This window comes from Typopeltis vanoorti, chromosome 21 (assembly GCF_054136105.1).
Source record: "Typopeltis vanoorti isolate ZY-2024b chromosome 21, IOZ_Tvanoo_1.0, whole genome shotgun sequence".
Taxonomy (NCBI): domain Eukaryota; kingdom Metazoa; phylum Arthropoda; class Arachnida; order Uropygi; family Thelyphonidae; genus Typopeltis; species Typopeltis vanoorti.
The window spans coordinates 88,313,623-88,338,161 of NC_143569.1; the positions used below are offsets into that span (position 1 = coordinate 88,313,623).

Here is a 24,539-nt window from a genome sequence, read left to right on the forward strand (position 1 = left end):
AAACACTTGACCAAAGACTAGAGACCGCATATATGAGAGTCCTGAGAAAGATTAGAGGAGTGAACAGATGGCATCAATGGCAATATCATATTAAAAATGAGGATATTAGGAAAGAACTTGACATTGTCAGCATCCAGGAATGCGTTAGCAGAGCTAATCTCAGATGGTATGGTCACTTAAATAGAATGGGAGAGGAAAGATTAGCAAAACAAGTGTTCTCTGCCAGGTTGGCAGGAAAACGACCCAGAGGAAGACCAAGATATAGGTGGATTGATACGGTACAAAGTGCCTTAGACGATAGAAATATAAGATCTGATAATGTTGGAGTCTTGACAAGTAACAGACTGATTTGGAGGAAAATTGTAGATAGGAGGTTGGTAATGATCTAATTTTTTCATGTAGTACTGTCATATCCTGTGCACCCCTTGAGGGTGCATAGCAGGAATTTGATGATGATGATGATGATGATGAAATAACTTTCATGGCTTAGACATATAACAAAAAATATATAGAATTTTATTCAAAAACTCCAATGTATTTTATTCAATGTTAAGTGGATATCATCATCAGGGAGATACACCATTAACTACATTCAAAACATCAATCACAATAATGAGCCATAAATCATGTATGTTAGCTTGTGTCTTGGTCACAGCTCAAGTATGTGATTACACTATTAGAGTTCAAAGGAACAATTGTAAAAAGATGTGAGGGTAAAAAATAGTTTAAAATAATTTTAAAAAAAAATTATGAACAATCAATAGTGATCAATTCTCAAAATTTAGAGATTGGTAGTCTGATTGGTTGAGGTTCAGATGATTTTGTAGCATTACTCGTTTCATGGAAAAGACGATCAAATCTGAACTTGCTGGAATGAAGTAGTTTTGTATGGTTCCAAAGAACTGTGTCACTAACATCAATAGTGTAAGAAGCAAGGCCAGATTTTCCAGATTCCACTAAGTAATGTAGTTTTGATGTTCTTTGATTCTAATCAAGGCAGAATGGCAAAGCTGACACAAACAGGGTACTTGAAAGACACCTGGTAAGACAAGAGGAATGTTCCTTTAGAGATGGCAAGAAGGAAGACAGTTTCCAAATTGGTGAAGGAACCGTATTTACAAAGAATCTGTGCTACTTGTTCCGATATTCTTTTAAGGTAGGGTATTGAAATTCTTTTCACATCAGATTGTAGTTCCATAGAAGGATGAAAATTATCAATATTTTTTTGAATGGTAGCTTTATTGTATATCCATTACACATCAGATTGCTTTTAATTTTATTTGGCTCAGCTAACAAAAAGGGAATCAGAAGAGCAGATTGTATGAGCTCTATATACAAGACACTTGATAATATACCTAATAATAATAATACCTATCTTCTGTGATGAAGATGAGGAGAGGATGAGCGAATGTACATGAAGTAAAAGGCTTCCAACAAACTGAAAATATCTTCCTGATGACATCCACATAACACTGGATGAAATATGGTGGAGTTATTGAATAAAATTCTATATATTTTTTGTTACATCGAAAATTATTTAACCATTAAAACTATTTATTATAATCAAAGATAAATATCATTTAAATCATTTCATTTAAATAATCACTTAAATAAATAATCATTTAAATAATCACTTAGTTAAATAAGTTTACTTTTTTTTTCTTTATATTAACTTCCAATGTTAATATAAAAAGTCTATTTTAAAATGTAACTTCAATCAACTCATTAAAATTGTTTCACTTCACCTTGTTTTTACTCAGAAGTACATGAATAGTTGTGAGGTCATGCCCAATATCAGCTGAAGAGAGAATTTGTTCTTTTTCCTTAATCCAGGTTTCCTCTTCAGCCATATCCCAATAGAACTGCCACAATTTTCGTGATTCATCAAGATGAGTTCTCCTTTCTAAAGCTAACTGAACCAGTTCTGAGTAGGCAGATTCTAACTGTTGAATCCTTTCTTGGACATATTGGGGATCACAAGGACGATAACCTGCAAAAAACACAAAATTAGATAATACAGAGCATATAATTATTAATATCATTAAGTAATTATATTATTAGCAAATCTCCATGAAGTCAGACCTGGAAGGTGGTTGTCAATCATCTAGCAATATTTATCATACTGAACCTTAAATTCAATCACACTCTTGAATATTCACAACAGATGCTAGCAACACATTCAATTCACCTACCACTCTCCACATTTAAAATAAAAACAACAACAAAAAAAACTATTCTTTATTTACCACTGTAAGAATTCAGTTGTCATATGAGTCCTACTATGACTGAATTTTTACAAGGAAAAAGAGAGATAAGTGTGAACTAGAGAATACAACTTACCTCTAAATATGTGACATACCATCTTTCATCATCTAACATGATCACAGCAACTTCTTTTAGGCTTTCTCATTCATAACACTTGTTGTGCAAGGCTCCTCTCTCACAGAACACCCTTCCTTCAACAACTCCTGACCTCGCACCTTTTGGCAATACAAAGATGCCAAGTGGGATGACCACTAGAATTGTTAATTCTCCTTTCCATGATCTGACTATTGCTTCCACTCCTCTCAAACATCTGCTTCAAGCAAGCCACAGAAATTATCCTCACTGGCATTAATGCCTTCATTCCTTACTCTACCCAAAATCTTCTTCCAAAGCAACCGAAGAAAAATTCAGTTTACTACAGGTGGCTCGCATCAAGAAACCAAGCCTTCATACTCAGCCTATGCCAAAGCACATGACAAATGCACAACAGTCATCAGTTGCTCTAAATCTGATTTCATAAAGGCCATCTGAGGAAAATTTGTCTCCTGTCCAAATGGAAGCTGTGCCTTCTCTTCTCTTTCCATCTAAGGACATCAGATGAAACTTCTGCACACCTGAACTTACAGTGCTCTCTCATTCTGTTGACACCACTATTATAGTAGACACAGGTAAAGCTGACCTAGCTTCATTCTTTTCCTCCAACTCTTGCAGATGACCAAGGCAAATCGCCTCCTACCATACTGGAATCTGAGCACAATATATCTCCTGTAATTTTTCAGCAAAAAGATATCAGAAAATTATGAAATTGCATGGACACTAAATATTCTTTTAGTGTCCAAGTGTTCTGACATTTCCAGAGCTTTCCTTTTGGTGCTGATAGCATCTCTCCAATTATACTCACATCTAACACCTGTCCTATAGTATCACTATAATCTTTTATAACTAGCTCATACTTATCCCAATATATGAAAACAAATCACATATCCAGCCTATTCCAAAAAAAAAGGAAGATAAAAGTCTACCATCAAACCACTGACCAATCACCATTATCTCAGTCATCTCCAAAATAATGGAGAAAGTCATGAATAGTCAACTTCTCCACTACCTAGAGGCCCACCAATTAATCAGTAATCAAAAGTATGGATTCCACCATTCAAGCCACAGATGATTGCTTAGCCTCCATCACCCACCACTGGACACATGTCATAGAAAGGTTCAGAGGAATATTCTATTGTTCTTGATATTTCCAGAGCCTTTGACCACATCTCACAAAGAGGCCTGCTAAAAAAAAATCACCATCCTCTGTAACAGGATAGCCTGCTTTCTCCCTCTGGTAATTCACTGTGTGTCATGGTGAATGGTTCCCTCTCTTTGGGCCTTGCCAACAATGCTGAAGTGCCTCGGGGCTAAGTTCTATCACCTACGCTCTTTCTCCTGTACATAAATGACCTATTTTCAATCACTACTAATTAAGTATTCATAGATTTGTAAATGATGGTACTCACCATTCATCCTTCTCATTTGACAAATCATGCAGTGCACAGACATCCCAAGCTTCAAGATCTACAACCTACTTCTGAAACAATGATCTACATACTATTCTTCAATGAAGTAAAAACAATCTGGTCATCTTCAATGCCACCAAAATGCAGTTTTGCCTTTTCTCTCATAAAAGGAATCTTCAGTTCACCTGCCCTTATCCTCAGTAGCAGACAAATCACAAGAAAGGATCAGATCCCTCTTTTCTTTGGCTAACATTTATCTCCCAGCTCCTCCTGGCATAAACACATTAGATCAATAGCTTCCTTAGCATCCAAAAAATTAGGCATTCTCTTCTACTTAAGATGCTATTTTTCACCTACACCGGCTAACTCTATATAAATCCCAATCGGACCATCTTTAAAATACTGCTCACATGTTTGGGGTAGTGCATCTAAAACCTGCCCAAAAATCATTGACACTACCCAGAGGAGAATAATTAGGCTCATAAATGATTCCTCTTTTACAAACTCACCTCAACTTTTATGTTTCAGCACTGTATCTATTATACATATACTTCAATAGTCACTGTGCCAGTGAACTGGCAACCATCATTCCTCCTTTCTGCTGCACCTGTTAATACAAGCAGTGAAGTTGTCCATCATATCCTTTTTCAATGCAACTTTAAACACACCAAATCTACTTCTCCTCTTTCTCTTTTATCCCTTCTTCCTCTGTCTGCCAGAACAGTTTTCCTAAAGAGTTATTCCAAACATCTAAAACATTTCAAGAAAAATGTCAATGAACTTCTTTCTCTATCCTCATCTGCACTCCCATACATAGCAATGATGGTGCATAGCGGTCCTTCAACCTCTTGTGTATGGGATCAATATAAAAAAAAAGAGGGGGGCACGTTTAGCATTTTATTATTATTATTATTCAGGCCTCCATGGAGTCAAAAGACTCATCATGGGAGGTCCTTCCTAAGAAACCGGTATATACTACTGAGAGCCTCATTCAGATTACTGGATTACAGATGATTATCACAAAAAAAACTTAATAATGAAAATGAACTTAATGATAATAAGATATGAAATACAGAGAAAATAACATTTTTATTAGAAACAATGTTAAATAAATACAGCTACCTTGTTCACCCTCAGCCATTAAAAATTTCTGGGAATGCTGTATGACTGCTTTAACTCTTTCACCCAGCACATTAATGTCAGCTTCCACAAGACTGTGCTTTTGGAGAAGGTCTTCTACTCCCATTAAATGTTTTCCATTGTCTTCTGTCATAAGGCGAGCCTAATTTAAAAAAATAACAATAATTACATTATTACTAATAGTGTCGTTAATGATTATTTAAGAATTCTGTTTAATTTTGGAAAGTTTAATGCATATTACATTTTCAACAGTGCACCATTTCACAATTAATAAATCAGTTTTATCTTCCAATCTGAAGTACTAGTCTCTTAATGTGTAGAATATTCTCCTACATATGCTATTTTATATAGCATACAACCGCGCGGTTAGCCTAGTGGCTTTGCGCTTCGCAACCATATGTCTGGGGAAGGAGTGTCCTAGGTTCGATTCCCGTCCACGACGTGACGAGCTTAAGGATCTTCCTCAGCCATAGCCAAGTTAGCCGGTCTTGAGCGTGGGCAGCAGGGTTTTTCCCGCCAGTTTATCTGGGGTTTTTCATCCCGCAAGCAGGCAAACCGGCCCCGTGAACATACAGGTTACAGTCATAAATACTTACGGCAAGGAAGGCAATGGGAAACCAACTTGCTCATAATCATCTCTCCCTAGAATGGTAGCATATAGCTACCCTTCCGCGGCCGTACGGCAGATGGGAACCAGAAGAATATAGCATACAGAGGCTACATAAAACTTGTTGTATGACTGAACCCACAAAAGGTGGTAAACGTTTAGCAGATTAGTACCATGAGTGGGCTAAGGAATTTTCAACTCTATTTCAAGTTGAGCACTATTCAATATATATATTGATCAGATTATTAAAATATGGAAAACCACAAAAAACAAGATATCCAGTTAACCAGAAGAACTGTTATCAATACAATGTTGTATGCAGATGATCAGATTATATTACAAGACAATGAGGATGATTTTCAAAAATCAGTTAATGAATTAAACAAAATAAGGCAACAATACTTTCTTTTAGTGTTACACAGTGATCCGCATTCATTTAAAAAAATTTTATGAACATAAAAAATATTTAATAAATTTATAAATATATATTTTTTTTTTTCACTTGGTCTGATGTAAAATAAAAGCATTCGAACACATGCATGACATCAAACACGAATGATCAAATGTAACGGCCTAACAGTTACTAAAGTGTATGTTTTACATGTAACTTAATGCATTTGTTTTCACACCAGTTCAGCCTTGAAAATGCTAGACAGTGGCTAGTGAAACTTGTTGGCTTTTTGCATATTTTATCATTTATCTTCTGGTCTTTTAACAATAAAAGTTGTTTATTTTATGTGATCAAATCACTGTTTCTCTAGCTTACAGTTAATAATGTAACTCAGTTTGTCGTGTATATTTATGTATGCTCCAGATGATGATCTTGATATGAAGATCGAAATGTCGGGATAATAAAAAAAAAGTTTTTTTAACACGGTTGTAAATTCTATAAAAAAATTTTAAATGAAAGCCAACAATACAATTTAAAAATTTCACAAAAGTCACAGCATTTAAAGGTTAAGATCATGTTAGATCAAAAACAGTCATAGAATATAAAACAATAGAACAGGTGACACAGTTTAGTCGCATAATAACATGTCTAAAAGATAAAGATATAGATGAAAAAATAAAGGAATTTCAGAAAATCTGTGGAACAATTAAAAGGACGCTGAATAAAAAAACAAGATAAGAAACTCAACTAAAATTTTAGAAAATAATGGCCACTCCCACTCTATTATATGGTTCCAAAAGAGGGTGTGAGTAGGGGAGTGAGAGGCAGGTTTTTTTCGTGCAGAGTTGTGAATGATTGGAATGCCCTGCCTGAGAGTGTGGTGTCTGCAAGGAGTTTGAATGTGTTTAAGACCCGGTATGATGAGATGTGTGAGATAAAAGGACCTCCTAGATGAGTCTTTGACTCCATGAGGTCTTGTTTAATAATAATAATAATAATAATAATAATATGGTTCCAAAATATGGACTGTTAGAAAGATAAAAGTAAACTACAAGCTGCAGAAATGAGATTTTTAAAAGTAGTTAAAGGATGCACAAAATTTGACCATATAAAAAATGAAAAACATCAGAAGAGAGCTAGATATATACAATGTAAATGAAAAGCTCAAGGAATATAGAGAAAAATGGAATTAGCATCAATTTAGGATGGAAAGATACTGGCTACCAAATGAGGTGGATAGATATAGATCAAAGAGGGAGAAAGAGAGAGAGAAACCAGCTGCGAGATGGAAAGACCAGTGAAGCTGGAACAGACAGATGCCTTATCCTTGAAAATAAGAAGAGTGGGAAAAGAAATATTCTTTTCTATTTTTATTAATGTATATCACTTTATTTATTTTTTTTTGTGTGTGTTTTACATAATCAGATCATTGGATTGCAGATGATTTTTATCTGAAATTCAATGATCTGATTTTATCTGAGACCTCTTCACATTCATATGATATAACAGAACTGCCTACAACCCATTTTTTTAAATGTAAATATAGGTGATATATTGAATTATTGTATTGTTGAATTATAGTTTCTACTGTTTATTTCTGAGCAAAAAATTACATTCATCATTCTCTAGTTATGCTCAACATTCTCATCATTACAAAGGTAGTCAGTGTAGATATAATAAGTATCAGTTGTCAATAATTTACATTTCCAAACTGAGACATCCCAAATGTAAACAGATTTTGCCATTTTTAAGGAAGATCCTTTCTTTTATTTGTATTTAAATGACTTATGATTTTTTCTCATGCACATCACAAATTTTCTTAGAATAAAAAAAAAAATGGTTTGCATCTATCACAAATTTTCATTTCAAAAATCTAACTTATTATTCACATAAATTGTAGTTTTTAAATAAGGCAGAATTCTCAATAAGATGTAGAATTTTTCTATGTAAGAGAAGGATACAAATTGGCAGCCATTCCAAAAATATCCTTCTTTCAATATAACCTTTGACACAAATTATGTACAATATATACTATTTACAGTATATATATATATATATATATATATATATATATATACACCATTTGTCAGCCTGAAGGTGGATTTGGGGCAAGCAGTGGAGCAAGTGTTTCCATTGGATGTTGCGCAAACCACTGATATGTGGTTTCACAGACTTTGGTCTGCGCATCTTTATGCACAGACCGAGTGTACATGAAGAGACTTGGTGCATTAGTGAGACTTGGCGAAGAGCAGATGATGCAGTTACAGGAATAGAATGTGAAGGGGTTTAGTATTTTCAGGGAAGATAGGAGGGATTGTGGTCCTGCTGATGATAACCGATGAATTGCAGCCAAAAAGAATAGGAGATAGGCAGGAAGGTGGTGGTTCATTCCAGGCAATTGTGAGATCAAGTCCAGTAAGACAAAATATAGTTGGGACCTGATCTCTCTTTGAATATTTTTGGCTACAATTCATCAGTTACCATCAGCAGGACCACCCTCCCTCCTATCTTCCCTCAAAATACTAAACCCCTTCATATTCTATTCCTGTAGCTACATCATCTGCTCTTAGCCAAGTCTCACTAATGCTTATAACTTTTGGCTATGTTGCACTAACAATGCCAAAAACTCCTTCTTCTTGTTCCTGATACTTCTGGCATTAATGCAGAAACTGCAGAATCCTTTTAGGCTCCCAACCATCTTTACTTCCTTAACTGACTGCCCTATTCAATAATTTTGCTTGAGAGACTAGATTTCACACTTGCTGGTCATTCTCGCACTCACTCACCTCATGGGTGCCGTCATACACACATTCACCTGCAACCATCCTAATTCAGGAAAACTTAAAACTTGGTGATAAAAGCTCTTTCTAGACACCTTACATTATAACCATTTAGGTGCAGTCTGTCAGCATTATGCAAATCCTTCTTTCTGTCAAACTCAGTCCACAAATCTACATCATTCCTTCTGCACAACCTGCATATGGATTTTTTGCTAGCAATGCCCTTCTTCTCAATTTGCCTCTATCATAACATGGTAGAAGACTTACAATTTTCACCTTCTCACTCTTTATTTGTCCTTCATCCAACAACTCTTTCACATAGAATACTTCTCACCAGTGCCATAACTAGGCAGCTGTAATGGATGCACAGGGCCCAGAACAAAGGGGACCTGAAATGAGGTATCAAAAAATAATCAGTATTATATTTTCATTTTCAAATTTTAAATTTTGCCGCAGTGGGGGGCTGATTCCATAACATTTTTAGTTCAAGTTAAAAATTAACTGATCTATTTCTATTGTATTTGTTTTTATGTTTTTTTTTTTCACAAAAAAAAGGGGGGGGGGGCAAAAATAAAATCTTGCACAGGGCCCATGAAAAGCTAGTTACAGCACTGCTTCTCACCTCTCACATCATTTAATGTCAACCAAGACAATTATTTCTGTCTTACCTTTTTTGCATCAAGATGGTATGACTAATATCATTAATTTCTGTGCCAGGGAAGCATGATTTTGTCATACTTTCATTAAGAGGAATACTTAATTCACATAGTCTCAAGTTTTACCTCAGATCACCTGTTTCTTTCTCATCTCAGCTCTGCTAATCTATTGCTGTTTCTGTAACTTTTCAATGTGAAGGTTAAAAGGATAATATGCAAACATACTATTAGGTCTATTTCTTTCTCCTGTATTCCCTCTGCTGCATGCTAAATATTAATTCTGACAGTAACATTTTCTATTCTACCAGCAACTGCCTACTCTACTCTACTCTACTAACATTCGCTTTGTTCTTACCACTTAACTGGCACTCACTGTCAAAACACTTAATACAGACTTGTTTACCAGTTTCACTCGCCTTCCATAAAATACATCCTTGGTCTCTTTCTATTGTGTACCTGCATTTCTTGTTCCTGTGGCCTCAACTACTTCTATGGTCACACCAAGTTCAGTTGAGGTGAGATGTGAAAAATACATGGATTTCAACCATTTCTGCCAAACTTGGTATGTTCAGATCAGATGACCTTAGCATTAATACAGACCATCATATTAAATAGCAGGATATGACACTATTTTGGTGACAGTTCTTTTAAATGTGCAAGATTATTCAAAGAATACTGAAGATTTTTTACAGCATCCACATCTCAATAAAGCTGATTCCATGTCAACACCTGTATTTTGGAAATAGTTACCTGATCAAATAAGCATTTAAATTTAATATCCTTCTGCTATAATTATTTATAGCAGAAGGATTAGAACTAGGTTTTTTACTTGGAGAGTGGTGAATGAGTGGAATAAGCTGCCAGAGTCTGTTGTGGGTGCCATGACTGTGAATGAGTTCAAGGCAAAGTATGATAGATCCTGTGTGGATGTTGAATAGTTGTTCTCGACATGATGTTTTGGGCCTCCCTCGATGAGTGTAAGGACTCCTTAGAGTTGCCCGTAATAATAATCATAATAATAATAACAATTTAACAAAGAGAGATGTTATTATCACTTTAAAAATGATTTTTTTAGTTCTAACTGATACTGTACTTATAGTTTGCCCTGATGATGATGCTAAACTATACAAATATAAGCTATAGTTTTGTAATATACTTTAATTATTTTTACTTCGATGTGTTTTTATCTGTTAATTTGGTAGTAATGTTACCAAAATGTAAGTTTCAAAATATATATGAAAAAAAAAAAAAAGCCTTTAAAAGTCCATAGCTTAAAACAGCTACCAATATATATATATATATATATATTTAAGTGCTTTTAATTAGTGCATAGTGTGACTTTTTATCGCAAACTGTGCTACATTTTTTCAGTTTAGATACAAGTGTCCTTCAGTAGTGTTGTTGTTGGAATTTTTTGTTGTTTATATTGTGTTTTGCTACTTTTTTGTATGTGGTGCTTCTGAAAATGGTGTCCATAAAGAAATGCATGTTGGTGGCATGGAAGGCTTTGATCAAAGCTCTAGATCTAGCTCTGCCTTCGATTTTTTGCAGTTGATACATTGCAAAAATTGCTATTATTGTATGCGCCAAAATATGTTATTATTATTACGGGTATCTCCATGGAGTCAGTAGACTCATTGCGGGAGACCCAAACTAGCAAAACAATATCTGTCATATCTCTTCTTGAATTCATTTACAGACGAAGAGCTCACAACTAAGTCAGGCAATGAATTCCACTCATTCACCACCCTCCAGGCAAAAAACCTTGTTCTGACACCTTTGTTAACCACACTCTTCTTTAATTTCCAGAGATGACCTCTTGTTCTTCCATCACTATCACACAGCTGAAACATTTCCCCTGCATCAATCCTATAAAAACCTTTTAGTAATTTGAATGTTTCTATCATATCACCTCTTCTTCGCCTATCAACCAATCTCTGCAATCCACAAGCTCTCAATCTATCAATGTAGGGAGTATTTTTTATATCACTCACCAACTTGGTCACTCTTCTCTGAACCCTCTCCACAGCCTCCTGATCTCCAAGGAATCCAGGTGACCAGACCTGAGCACAGTAATCCAAATGTGGAAGTATCAATGCTTTATAAAGGGGAATAATAACCTCTTTATCTCTGGATGTCAGTGTGTTCCTCAACAACCAAGTAATCCTATGTGCAATCTTGGACACCTTAGCAATGTGTCCTCTGAACTTCATCTCCCTATCTACCAATACCCCTAAGTCCCTAGCCTCATCAATCTCTTGGAGTACCTTTCCATCGATGTAGTACACAGCTGGTAATCTTTTAATCCCAAAATGCATGACTTTACACTTTTCCACATTGAACTGACATCCATTTTCTTTTGCCCATTTTACCAGCTTATTTAAATCCTCCTGCAAACTTTCAACATCAGCTTGATTTTTTATTGCACTACACAACTTTGCATCATCAGCAAACAACTGAATATCTCCCTTTAAGCCGTTTCCTATATCATTTATATACAAATTAAACAACATTGGCCCAAGCACAGAGCCCTGAGGTACACCACTGGTCACCTGCCTCATTCTGGACTCGGCTCCTCCATACACCACCTTATGGTATCTCTCCCTGAGCCATTCTCCTATCCATATCACCAATTTAATATCCATTCCCATCTGCTCCAATTTGCGTAACAGTGTTCTATGGGGTATCCTGTCAAAAGCCTTAGCAAAATCCAGAAGTACCACTGTGTAGCCAGTTCTTTTGTCCAACTTGGATGTTATTCTATTATGAATAGTTAATAGATTGCTAAGGCAGAATCTACCTTTAACAAAACCATGTTGGCCTCTATAGAGTATCATATCCTGATCCACCCATTCTTGAATTTTGTCTTTAACCAACTTTTCCAATACTTTTACCACTACTCCTGAGATGGTGATTGGTCTGTAATTCAATACCGCAGTTTTAGAGCCACCCTTATGCAAAGGAACCACTTTGCCTAACTTCCACTCCCTAGGGACCATACCAGAGTTCAAACTTAAATTAAATATCCAGGTAAGAGGGGTTGACAATTCATTTGCACATTCACGCAACACCCGAGCTGGTATTCCATCTAAGCCTACCACAGTGTTTGCATTTAAGTTTTGCAATATATTTAATACCTCTGATTCTTTAGCTTCAATTCTCACATTAGGTATTGCTTTAGGTATAGAGATATCCTCACTTGGGTGATAGACTTTTGAAAAGTGATCACTCAGTAACTCGACTATTACATCTGATTTTGTCACCTCAATACCATCAGCACCCACTAAGGTTATCCTTCCGAAGTCATTCTTCCTCTTACTTGCCACATAGCGGAAGAACTCTTTGGGATTACCCTTGATCTCTTTGGCTAAGGTCTTCTCATAATCTGACTTAGCTTTTCTTACTATGCTGGTAACCTTCCTAGCTTGAGCCTTGTACTGCTCATGGGTGTCCTGATCGCCCTTCTCCTTGTAAATTCTCCATAACATTTTCTTTTTTTGCAGTTCAAGCTTGATACTACTGCTCATCCATCTAATGCCTGCCTTGTTTGACCTCCTGACAATAGGGACACAATCTGATATTGCTTTCCTCAGATACCCGCTGATTTTATCCCAAGCACTGCTAACATCTTTCCCTTGCAATATGTTTTGCTATGGGATGGCTGCAAGCTCACTCCGAAGCTTGTTATAATTGCCTAACCTGTAGTTCCGTACATACCCCTTCTTAATAGAAAAATCCACAGATTTTGCAACCTCCCAAGTCAATACCACATGATCGCTTTCACCAACTGGAGGTAACGAGGACACCTTACTTATGCATATAACCTCTGAACCAATAACCAGGTCCAACACTCTCACACCACGTGTCCCTTCAGTTACGTGCTGTTTCAAGTAATTATCTCGTAGAAGATGTATGAACTCCATTTCCTTTTTGCTACGTGATATTTCCTCCTTCCAATTGATATCACCATAATTAAAATCCCCATTAATAATCACTAAGCCTTCACTCATTGCACTAAGTTGCTGATGCATGAATTCAATATCTTCCCCCGTACTCCCTGGCCTATAGCAGCATCCAACTCTATATTTGGTTGCGTTGGTCACTATTTCGCACCAGACTGCCTCAAATGAACTCTCATTCACATGTCTATCATCATGATATACTACTTTCTTTGGCTGCAACACATCGGCTATCATCAACAGTACTCCTCCTCCTGTTCTATCTTCTCTATCCTCCCTGAAAATACTGTACCCTTCACATTCAATTCCAGTGACCACATCTTCTGCTACAGCCAAGTTTCACTAATGCCTACAACTTTTGGTGAGATTTCACTGACTAATGCCAAAAATTCTTCTCTCTTATTTCGAATGCTTCTAGCATTGGTATACAAAAATTGCAGATTCCCTCTAGATCTTGTACCGGCTTTAGAACTGATATATAAGTCACTAACTACCGTAGTCCTATGCCGATTTTTATCCCCTCTCTTCTGCAATTTATTCTGCCTATAAGGATCAATAAATACACAATCAGTGCTAAAGTTTCTCTCTCTTACACTCAACCTTTTCAATATTAGTTTCCCTGCCCAATAACTTCAACCTGTTCAGAAAACAATAACTCCTTCAATCGCTTATGTCCTTCCATGTTAAGATGCAGTCCATCTCTAGCATACAACTGCCTTTTTCCTTCAAACACACTCCAAACATCAACAAACTCCAGACCTCTTTTTCTGCACATTCTTGCAATCATATCATTCATTATCATTGCTCGTCTACTTAACTCGTAATTGTCAAAATGAGGCAGCACGCACACTATTCTCCCATTGACACTTTTCCTCTTCACAATATCTAATAATGTTCTTAAATCTTTTCCTACCCGATTTATACTACCTCTCAGGTCATTCGTACCCACCATAACTATCATCTTGTCTGTTTCATGCCCTCTCTTTATCGCTAAAGCCACTCTTTCTATTGTCCCATCAGCCCAGCACTCCTCATGCATACCACTCTCCATACCCTTAATCATAGAATCACCATATATTTTACCACTCTTAACTTCATTCAAGTCCACACTCATGGACTCATTCTCTACACTATTCAGCATGACTCTCCCAGCTTCATTACTCAACTCTCTATTACTTACCCCCCCACTCTCACTACATCTCATTTCTTCTAGGCCACTTGTGGTTTTATTATGTTGACTCCCAATCACTCCCATACTATTTATTACTGAATCATTCAAAGACTCACCCATATGTAATCCTGTTCTAGTTACTTCAGCTAAAGTAATCTCTATAGTCCTAATGTGAAAGATTTGTGGACTGTTTGGGTAAACGAGAAGAAGGAAAGCATTAACATAAGTGAAAAATGTGTCAGGACAGTAGAAGAGTTTAGGCAATGGTGAAAATGAAAAGCAAAATGAAACATCTGGAAGAGGATATTAAACATCTAAAGAAGAGATTGGCTGATAAGAATGAGAAGGAGGAAGTTAGTATGACAAAGAAAGAGTCGAAGGATAGTCATATATCATTGTATGGGTACTCGATCATTTGAGGTGTGATCACTAATAAAATGTACAAAACATGCTGTCCTGGTGGAACAAGCAAGCAAATAACTGATGTGTTGCAGAAAAGGAAAGACCAGGTATCAAAATTAGTGATAGTCATGGGCATAAATCACTTAGTTAGAGGAAAAAAATAATGCTGAGCGAGATTTGAGGAAGTTGTTGCAGCAGGTAAAGAAGAAGACTGTTGTTGGGAAAGTCGTAGGCATGTTGCCCAGATAGGACAACAGTGAACTAAGAAGGAGAGAAGAGATAATGAATAGTACGATGGCTGAATTGTGTGAGGCAAAGGGGGATCAATTTATAAATCTGTGAAGCAAATTTGAAGGAAAGTTGAAATGGTTTAAAATTAATGGATTGCATTTGAATTGGTTTGGTGTTGGGCATTTAGAAAGGCTATTGTTTTCTGAGAAGGTACAGAGTCAAGAAGTTATTATTATTATTATTATTATTACGGGTATCTCCATGGAGTCAGTAGACTCATCGCGGGAGACCCAAACTAGCAAAACAATATCTGTCATATCTCTTCTTGAATTCATTTACAGACGAAGAGCTCACAACTAAGTCAGGCAATGAATTCCACTCATTCACCACCCTCCAGGCAAAAAACCTTGTTCTGACACCTTTGTTAACCACACTCTTCTTTAATTTCCAGAGATGACCTCTTGTTCTTCCATCACTTTCACACAGCTGAAACATTTCCCCTGCATCAATCCTATAAAAACCTTTTAGTAATTTGAATGTTTCTATCATATCCCCTCTTCTTCGCCTATCAACCAATCTCTGCAATCCACAAGCTCTCAATCTATCAATGTAGGGAGCATTTTTTATATCGTTTATTAGTTAATGTAGTAAATTATCAGAGTCTACTTGTGAAATAGGATAGCACAACTAAACAGACTGTACAACAGGAGGAAGATGGATATGAGGCTGAAGATGTTGTTACAGCAGGCACAAGGCAATGGAATGCAAAAAATGTGAGGATGAGACAGGTAGGAATGGAAATCAGACAAACAGGAAAACAGGAGTGGTCTTACTAAAGAGACACACATGGTATAGCAGCTAGAATAGAAAATTTGGTGCTGGTAGAATGCCTCAAAGACATAGGGATTGTTATGTTTGTACACAAATGTAAGAAGTATTCAAAACAAGAGAGCTAAGATTGTTCCATTGAGTGAATCAGTATGCCCAAAGATAACTGGAATAAGTGGAACTTGGTTGTCTGAGGAGGATGTGATGTTGGAAATAGAAATAGAAGGATATATATATAATTTTCTGGAAGGATAGAAATGTGAAAATAGGAGGAGGAGTGCTGCTGTTAATGATTGCAGAGCAATTGTGTCCACAAAGCATGGAAGTTGATAGTGCATGCACAGATTTTGAATCTACGTTGTGTGAAGTTGAAATAAACAGGCTAGTACAGCTGATAAAATGCTGTTATAGGCCAGGGAATGCAGAGAATACTGATTATGAAATGTTTAGGCAAATTAGTTGGACATGTAAACAGAAGGGGATCCTGACGGGAGACTTTAATTACAGAAATATAGAATGAAAGGAGGAGATAGTCTATGGGAACAAGGAGAGCGAGTTTGCTGAATTTCTGAGAGATAAATATCTTAAGCAGCATGTGACTGAAGCAACTAGAGGCTTTAATGTTTTAAATTTGGTGATAGCTTCACAAGATGTAGTTGTTAATGAGGTGTTGACACTACCGCAACTTGGTGAGAGTAATCATGAGGTACTTCTTTGGAAGTGATGAAACAAGAAAAGGTTACTGCCAAAACTGGATATATGTGGAAGTATAAAGCAGGTGATAATAGGAAGTTCTATAGTTGGTTAGTATCAGTATGCTGGGTTGATGAGCTGAGAGAAAAGATGTTGAGAATGCATGGAAACTGACAAGGCAGTATCTGACAAAAGCAATGTATAACTGTATACCAAGGGTTAAGCAAGTAAATAAAGTAGGAATGAAATGGATGAACAGTGAAATCAAGCAAGCTGTACTGGAAAAGAAAATGCCATGGAAGAGGTACAAGATCGTTGATGGTGATCGGATCCATGAAGAGTATAAAGAGCAGGTTAGAAAGGTGATGAGCATGGTAAAGAAAGAAAAGGTGCAGTATGAGAGGAGATTGGCTGGTCAGGCCAAGGTTAACTCAAGGGAAGTTTTCTGCTATATGGCAAGCAAGAGAAAGAATAATTAAGGTAGGTTTACGCTGGTGTCATGCCAGCAGAGTGACTATTGCAAAGGATACAGTGGAATTATTGAATGAGCACTTTTTCAGTGTATATCATACTAGTGTAATAATGTGGTGCGAGAGAGGGAGGGAGAGGCAAGTATCAGGAGAATTAGAAATTAAAGAATCAGAGGTGTATCAGGTACTGGTTGGAGGGTAGATGTTAATAAGACTGTGGGAATGGATGATATATCACCACATATTCTTAAGGAACGTGCACCACAGTTGGCTATGCCCTTGGCTTGGTTATTTAATGAAAGTCTTGCAGTGGAAAGCATTCCTAAGGAGTGGAAAGAAGGCAAAATAGTATCACTCCACAAGTATGGATCAAGGACAGAAGTTTCCAGTTAGAGACCAGTCTGTATAACTGCAGTTGTGGTTCAAGGTGTTAGAGAGATTGGTTAGAAATAGAATACAAGATTGGGTTGAGGACATAGCATTCTTTATGATGGTCAGCATGGATTCGTAAAGGGTAGGTCCTGTTTTAGCAATTTACTTGCATTTTATGATAGGGTAACAGGTGTGTTAGATAAGGGAAAATCATATAGAGTGATATTCTTGGACTATGCAAAAGCCTTTGATAGATTACCACATAAGTTGGTGTACAAGATGCAGTGGATGGAAATAGATACTACATTGGTTAGATGGACTGGAGATTGGCTTTATGAAATACCAGCAGGTTATGTATGATGCAGCAGTGTGTCAAAAAAGGAGGGTAACCAGTGGCATGCCCCAGAGTTCTGTTCTTGGGCTGCTGCTGTTTAACTTATTTGTAAACAATATATCATATGGACTGAGTGGGGGGGGGGGATCTTTAGTTGTTTGCTGATGATGAAAAGTTGGGAAGAATTATAAGTGCACAGCTAATGTTAATTCCCTTAAGGAAGATTTGAATAGACTTTTTACTTGGGGTTGTAGTTTTAAGTGCAAGGTGTTGCATTTTGGAGTGCAGAAATATAAGGCTGTGTACTATATCAATGATGCTGTACTGCAGGAAGTAGATAAGATTTGAGATTTGGGAGTGACAGTTGACAGTAGACTGAAGTTTAGAAGGCACATTGCTAGCTGCAAAGGTTGCATATCATAGTGCTGCTATGATAAGAAGTACTCTAACATGTAGGAATAAGGAAGTGGTTTGCCACTGTATAAAGCATTGGTCAGACCACACTTGAACTACTGTGCTCAAATCTGGTTACCTAGTTTTCAATGTGATGTGAAGACACTGGAAAGGGTCCAGAGGTGAGTGACTAAGACAATATTAGGACTTTGGAATGCTGGCTAGAGAGAGGTTGAAAAAATGTGGATTGCAGAGTTTGGTGGATAGGAGGAAAAGACGTGATATGATAGATACATTTAAGTTAGAAGAGGGATGTTAGGAGTAGATTTTTTACATGGAGAATTGTCAGTGAATGGAATGCATTACCATAACACATTGTTAATGCAAGGAATGTTAAGGATTTTAAGATTTGGTATGATAAATATGTTGTGAGTTGAATGAACCTCCCACAACGAGTCTGCTGACTCCATGGAAGGTGCAATAATAATAATAATAATAATAATAATAATATATATATATATATATATAATTTATTTTACAAAAAGGACTATAATAAAAATATATTTATATATAATTTGTTGTATGAAAAGGAGTATAATAAAAAGATTAAATAATAAATCTCATGCTATTATAAGACAATCATTATTGATGTGAGTACATTTTCTCACCTTCAACTCTTCCATGGAATCTAAAATGTAAATCATTTCCTGGAAGGTCTGCTGCAAAGCCATAGACAATTCTAATCGGGCACGCCTGGCTCGCAGTAATTCTAGTAAATAGTTCCATAACCGGAGAACATTATCTTTCCTTTTGAAACATAAATACAATTTATTAGTAGTTCAGTTATGGATTTTTTTTAACATTTACATGTATCAAAACACAACAACAATGTGATACAATAATTTTTAAATAAGATGAGACAATTCTCACTTAGCAATTACTTATTTGTATCCTTATATTTTACCTTATATAATCACAAAGAATTTGTTTAATCTTCTTATTCATTCAAAGCATGGATATAAATTGTATATGGATAATTAAAAAAATTAGTGTGATGTATTCAATGCATTATTATTATTATCTTCATGACTTCCATAAAATCACAAAACTCATTGTGGGAGATCAATGCTAGTCAATACAAAGTCTATCATACCACTCCTTAAACCCATCTGCATTCCATGCTCCTACCACTCCCCATGCAAAATAACTTATTTCTAACCTTTTACTCACTACTTCTTTTTATAAATTCCAGGGACAGCCTCTTGTCCTTGTTCCTTCCCCTCATTCCAACATGTGAAAAATCTCCTCAGTATTAGTATGATAACCTTCAGCAGCTTAAATCTCTCAATCATATCTTCTCCCCTCCCTGCGTCTTCTATCCACATCCACCTACTTCTGCATTCTGCATTCAGTCTATCCTCAATCAACATTGTACAGTCCTGATATCATTTTATTATCTGCCTCTGCACCCTCTCCAAGGTTACTTCATTCCCTTAAAATCCTGGTCACCAGGATTTTAAGGGGATGACCAGGATTTTGATTGTGGTCTGATCGAAGCATTATACATGGGACATCACCCTTTTAAACTTCGCCATTGCCGGTCCCAAGCCCAGATGAGAAAGGAGGAGGTTGTACTTGCGGCTAGCAACCATAATATGAAAAAACATATTGCTACAGAAACCTCAATCATTGTTGGAAAACTGACACAAAACCAAGAGGGAGAAGTACTGGGGAAAATGAAGCAAGCCAGTGAAAGCCCCATTGGGGAAGCTGACAGGCAACAAACTCCAAGAAAAAATCTCTTTAGCCCAAAACTTTTAACCAAAATTGGATGCTGGAATATTAAGACTTTGTACGAAAGTGGAAAAGCTAACTTACTAACCAGAGAAATGAACAGATACAAAATAAAAATACTAGGTCTAAACAGGACAAGCTGAAATGGTAGCAGAGAAATCCAACTAACAACAAACAAATACATTTTATATTCTGGAAACAAGAATGAAGATGACACATACATAGCAAAGTGTAGCTTTCATGCTAACAACAGATGATGCTAGAAGAGCACTAATTGAATGGAAACCAGTTTCTGAAAGAATCATCAAAGCTAGATTTAAAACTAAATACAGAAATGGGACTATAATAAACATATATGGACCAACAAACAATGCAAAAACAGAAGAGAAAGAAGACTTCTATGACATGCTGCAAAAAGAAGTAGATGAAGTAAAAAGTAAAGATATGCTTTTAATTATAGGTGACATGAATGCAAAAGTAGGAGATAGTAATGTGAGATATGAACGAATAATGGGAAAAGAAGGGTTAGGAAACTGTAATGAAAATGGGGAAATCCTAAGAGACTTTTGCACTTTCAATGATATGATCATAGGAAGAACTTTATTTAAACATAAAGACACCCATAAACAGACTTGGATATCACCAGATAAGAAATCCAAAAACCAAATGACCATATTTTAATAAACAGACCTTGGAGAACCTCTTTGATGGATGTAAGTGTTTGTAGAGGTGCAGAATCCTTTACAGACCACTTATTATTGATTGAAAAAATAAAAATGAAACTAAGAAAAATATTTAAAGGCAAGAACCAAAGAATTAAATACAATATATCCAAACTGAAAAACAATGATACAAAAGACAAATATAAAGTAACATTAAGGAATAAATATGGAAGCCTTGTAGAACAACATACGGAAAGACATTGAAGAGAACTGGGAAAAAATAAAGAATATATTTAATAGTACCGCTGAAGAAGTTCTGGGAAGGCAGAATAGGAATCGCAAACAATGGACCTCTGAAAAAACTATCAAATTATGTGAAGAAAGGAAAGCTTTATGGAATACACTTCTGCAAAGTAGAGAAGAAAAGAAAAGAAATAGGATAAATGAAAGATACAGGCTTAAAAATGGACAGATAAAAAAAAGTGCAAGGAAAGATAGAAGAGTTTTCCTGGAGGAAATGCGTAAAGAGGCTGAAGAAGCAGCAAGTAAATTTGATCCAAAGAGGTTGTTTGAGATAACAAGAAAGTTAGCTGGGAAGAGTTTAAAAGAGAAGGGCCTGCAAAAAATAAACAAGGAAAGTTACTCACAAATGAAGCAGACATAGAAAAAAGATGGATAGAACATTTCCAAGAAATTTTAAATGGAGAAATAGAAAACCTAGAACAAGAAATACTCAAAATAAATACAGTAACTATAACTAAACTAGAAATAACTCAGGCAGTAAAGAAAACAAAAAACAATAAAGCAGCTGGGAGTGACAATATACAGGCTGAACTACTTAAAGCAGATATAAACACTACTGTTGAAATGCTACACCTGCTATTTAATCAAATATGGGAAAAGGAGGAATGGCCAAAAGACTGGAATACAGGACTCCTAGTGAAACCGCCAAAAAAGGGAGATATAACATTTTGTAAAAATTGGAGAGGGATTTCACCTCTAAATGTTGTAAGTCAAGTATTTACTAGAATTTTGATAGAAAGCATGAAACAAGAAATTGAAACCAAACTGAAGAAAGAACAGGCTGGGTTCAGGCCAAACAGATCTTGTATTGATCAGATAATAACACTAAGAATAATTGTTGAATAGTCACTAGGGAAAACACTGGAAAACTGGAAAACAGAGTAGCCTTCATTGACTTTGAACATGCATTTGATAGCATAGATAGAAAGACTATATGGAAGCTAATGAAGCACCATGGGATTCCTCAGAAAATCATAAATATAACAAAGAAAACTCATGAAAAATCCAGAATCCAAATAATAAATAATGGCAAACTATCAGAACCATTTGCAACAAACACAGGAGTTATACATCCTTGTTTTACTATCTATCCCCGTATGTATACTATCCCCGACAATCTTTCTGATTGTTATTGATTGGGTGATGAGAAAACATCTGAAGAAAGAATTGGCATTCAATGGGGGATGGTCAAATAAAATCAGTGACCTGGATTTTGTAGACGATATATGCCTTTTGGCACAAAAACATCAACACCTCCAAAAGAAAATAGATAATTTAAACCAGGAAGCAAATAAATGTGGAATGAAAATAAATCATAACAAGACTAAAGTAATGAAGATAAACCCCAAACAAGAATTAGTCTTTGAAATACTAGGGAAAACACTGAACAGGTAGATAACTTTATCTACCTGGGATCAGTGATCAGCACACAAGGAGGAACCAAACAGGACATACAAAAGAGAATCCAGAAAGCACAGACTGCATTTAGTATGAGGAAGAAAATTTGGGCGTCCAAAGAAATAAAATTAAAAACCAAAATTAGGCTCTTCAACACTAATGTTAAACCAGTTTTACTATACAGAGCTGAGACATGGTCACTAACAAAGGAAAACATAAAAATAAAATACAGGTCTACATAAACAAATGCTTGAGGAAGATACTAGCAACATACTGGCCAAATAAAATAACAAACATAAAACTTTGGGAGAGACCAGGTCAAACCAGCATCAGAAATGAAATCACTAAAAGAATATGGAACTGGATAGGTCACACAATCAGGAACCCAGATAAAGAAATAGCAAAAACTGCACTAGAATGGAATCCCCAAGGCAAGAGGTAGACCCAGGATAACATGGACAAGAGAACTAGAAACAGAGGCAAGACAGCTGGGACATTCCTGGAAAGAGATCAAAAAAGAAGCATTGAATAGAGTCAGATGAAAGTCAATGGTTGAGGCCCTATGCTCTGCAGGGAGCGAAGAGGATAGGTAAGGTAAGGTATCACCCTTTTATCTCTCATGGTCAATGTCCTCCTCAATACTGCATCAATTTATTGCATGAAGTTCAAAGGACATATTTGCAACATGTTCTTTGAACTTCAAATTGCTATCTACAATTACTCTAAAATCCCTTGCTTCCTCCACTTCATCCAGTGTAACTCCATCAAATGAGTACGAAGAATTCCATCTGTGGAGCCCAAATTTCAAACCTTACATTCAAACTCTTTCCATCTGATTCAAATCCTCTTGAAGAGCGAAAACATTACCACTATTACTAATAATCTTCTAAAGCTTCATGTCATCTGCAAACAATTAAATAGCTTTTTGTAGTCCTGTGACAATATCATTGATATAAAGATTGAACAGCAATGGTCTCAGGACTGGTCCCTGTGGAACTTCACTTATAACCTTCCTACTCCATGATTATTGCTCCTCAATATACAGTTCTCTGATATCAGAAAGTCAGTTAGCAATCCAATCCACTAATCTGGTATCCAAACCCATATGACAAGTGTATGCCTTACCCTCATCTACTGCTACTATTACTCTATTATGAAAGGTTAAAAAGGATGAGGGAATATAATTTGTAGAGGACTATTAAGTTGGTGAAGGGATTTTACTATATTAATACAGAATAAATTATTGAAGGAGAAGAATGCAAGGTTATCACTAAAAGCTGTATATGAATGTGGTAATCAAAGGAGTGATGAACAGATTTTTTAAGTGGTGAATAGAATGCATTGCCAGAAGGTGTTACGAATGAAGAAAATATGAATGAGTTTTTAAGATAGAACATGACAAATATGTTAGTGAATGAATGAAACATCCCACAATGAGTTTATTGACTCCATAGCAAACTGTTAATGATAAATGATTATGGGGTGTATATATAAATGATGCTTAACATGGTGTCTGTGATATTTTACTTGATTGCTGCTGTAGGTATGATAGCAGACAAAATGATCTCCAAAACATTTTTAGTATTTAGGAGCTATTATCTTTTTTGCATATTCCAACTACTGTAAAATACTACTGATTTCTTATAAACTTGTTATGTTAGGATAAATGGATTAAAAAAAAAGCAAAAATGAAGAATAACCGTTTTGACAGGCAATATCATTGCTTACCAAAATACTGTTCTGTGAAACTGATTTCTTATTTCTTGAAACTTTTTTTATTATATGAACTGTTATACTTTGATAGTGTATGCTCATTTCTTGTAGTATCCAGATTATCACTGTTAGCATCTGGACCCTGAGGTAATGTATTTGTCAAAAGTTGTTACTTCCTAGCTGGAGGACTGGTGCAGGCTAACATCATTCCCAGAAACAGAGGTCATTCCCAACATGGAGCAGACATCTGTGCAGCTGCACAATACCTCGTGGACATTACCTTGTTTGATCCAACTGTCAAACTGCCAGGATTCAATATACCCCAACACCTCTGGAGTCAGCTAAATCGATTTAGGACCAGATAGGACTGCTTTGCCCACTTACTACATCTGCGGGGAATTTCACAGTCACCAGTTTGCACTATAACACCGTGCAGACTATATAGTGTCACAAATATGATATGTAGAATAGT

General features: G+C 36.0%; 1 protein-coding gene across 7 annotated transcripts in view; it reads right to left on the reverse strand.

The window, feature by feature from the left end:
* LOC150095089 (spectrin beta chain-like) overlaps positions 1 to 24,539 on the reverse strand; it is a 577,773-nt gene that overhangs the window by 326,306 nt on the left and 226,928 nt on the right. For all 7 annotated transcript variants that reach the window (XM_090411296.1, XM_090411299.1, XM_090411298.1 and 4 more), the window contains exons 11-13: positions 18,866 to 19,004; positions 4,893 to 5,052; positions 1,746 to 1,990 (exon numbers count right to left, since the gene is read on the reverse strand). In XM_090411296.1, the coding sequence (XP_090267422.1) occupies positions 1,746 to 1,990; positions 4,893 to 5,052; positions 18,866 to 19,004 (544 nt within the window). The remainder of the gene's footprint in view (positions 1 to 1,745; positions 1,991 to 4,892; positions 5,053 to 18,865; positions 19,005 to 24,539) is intronic.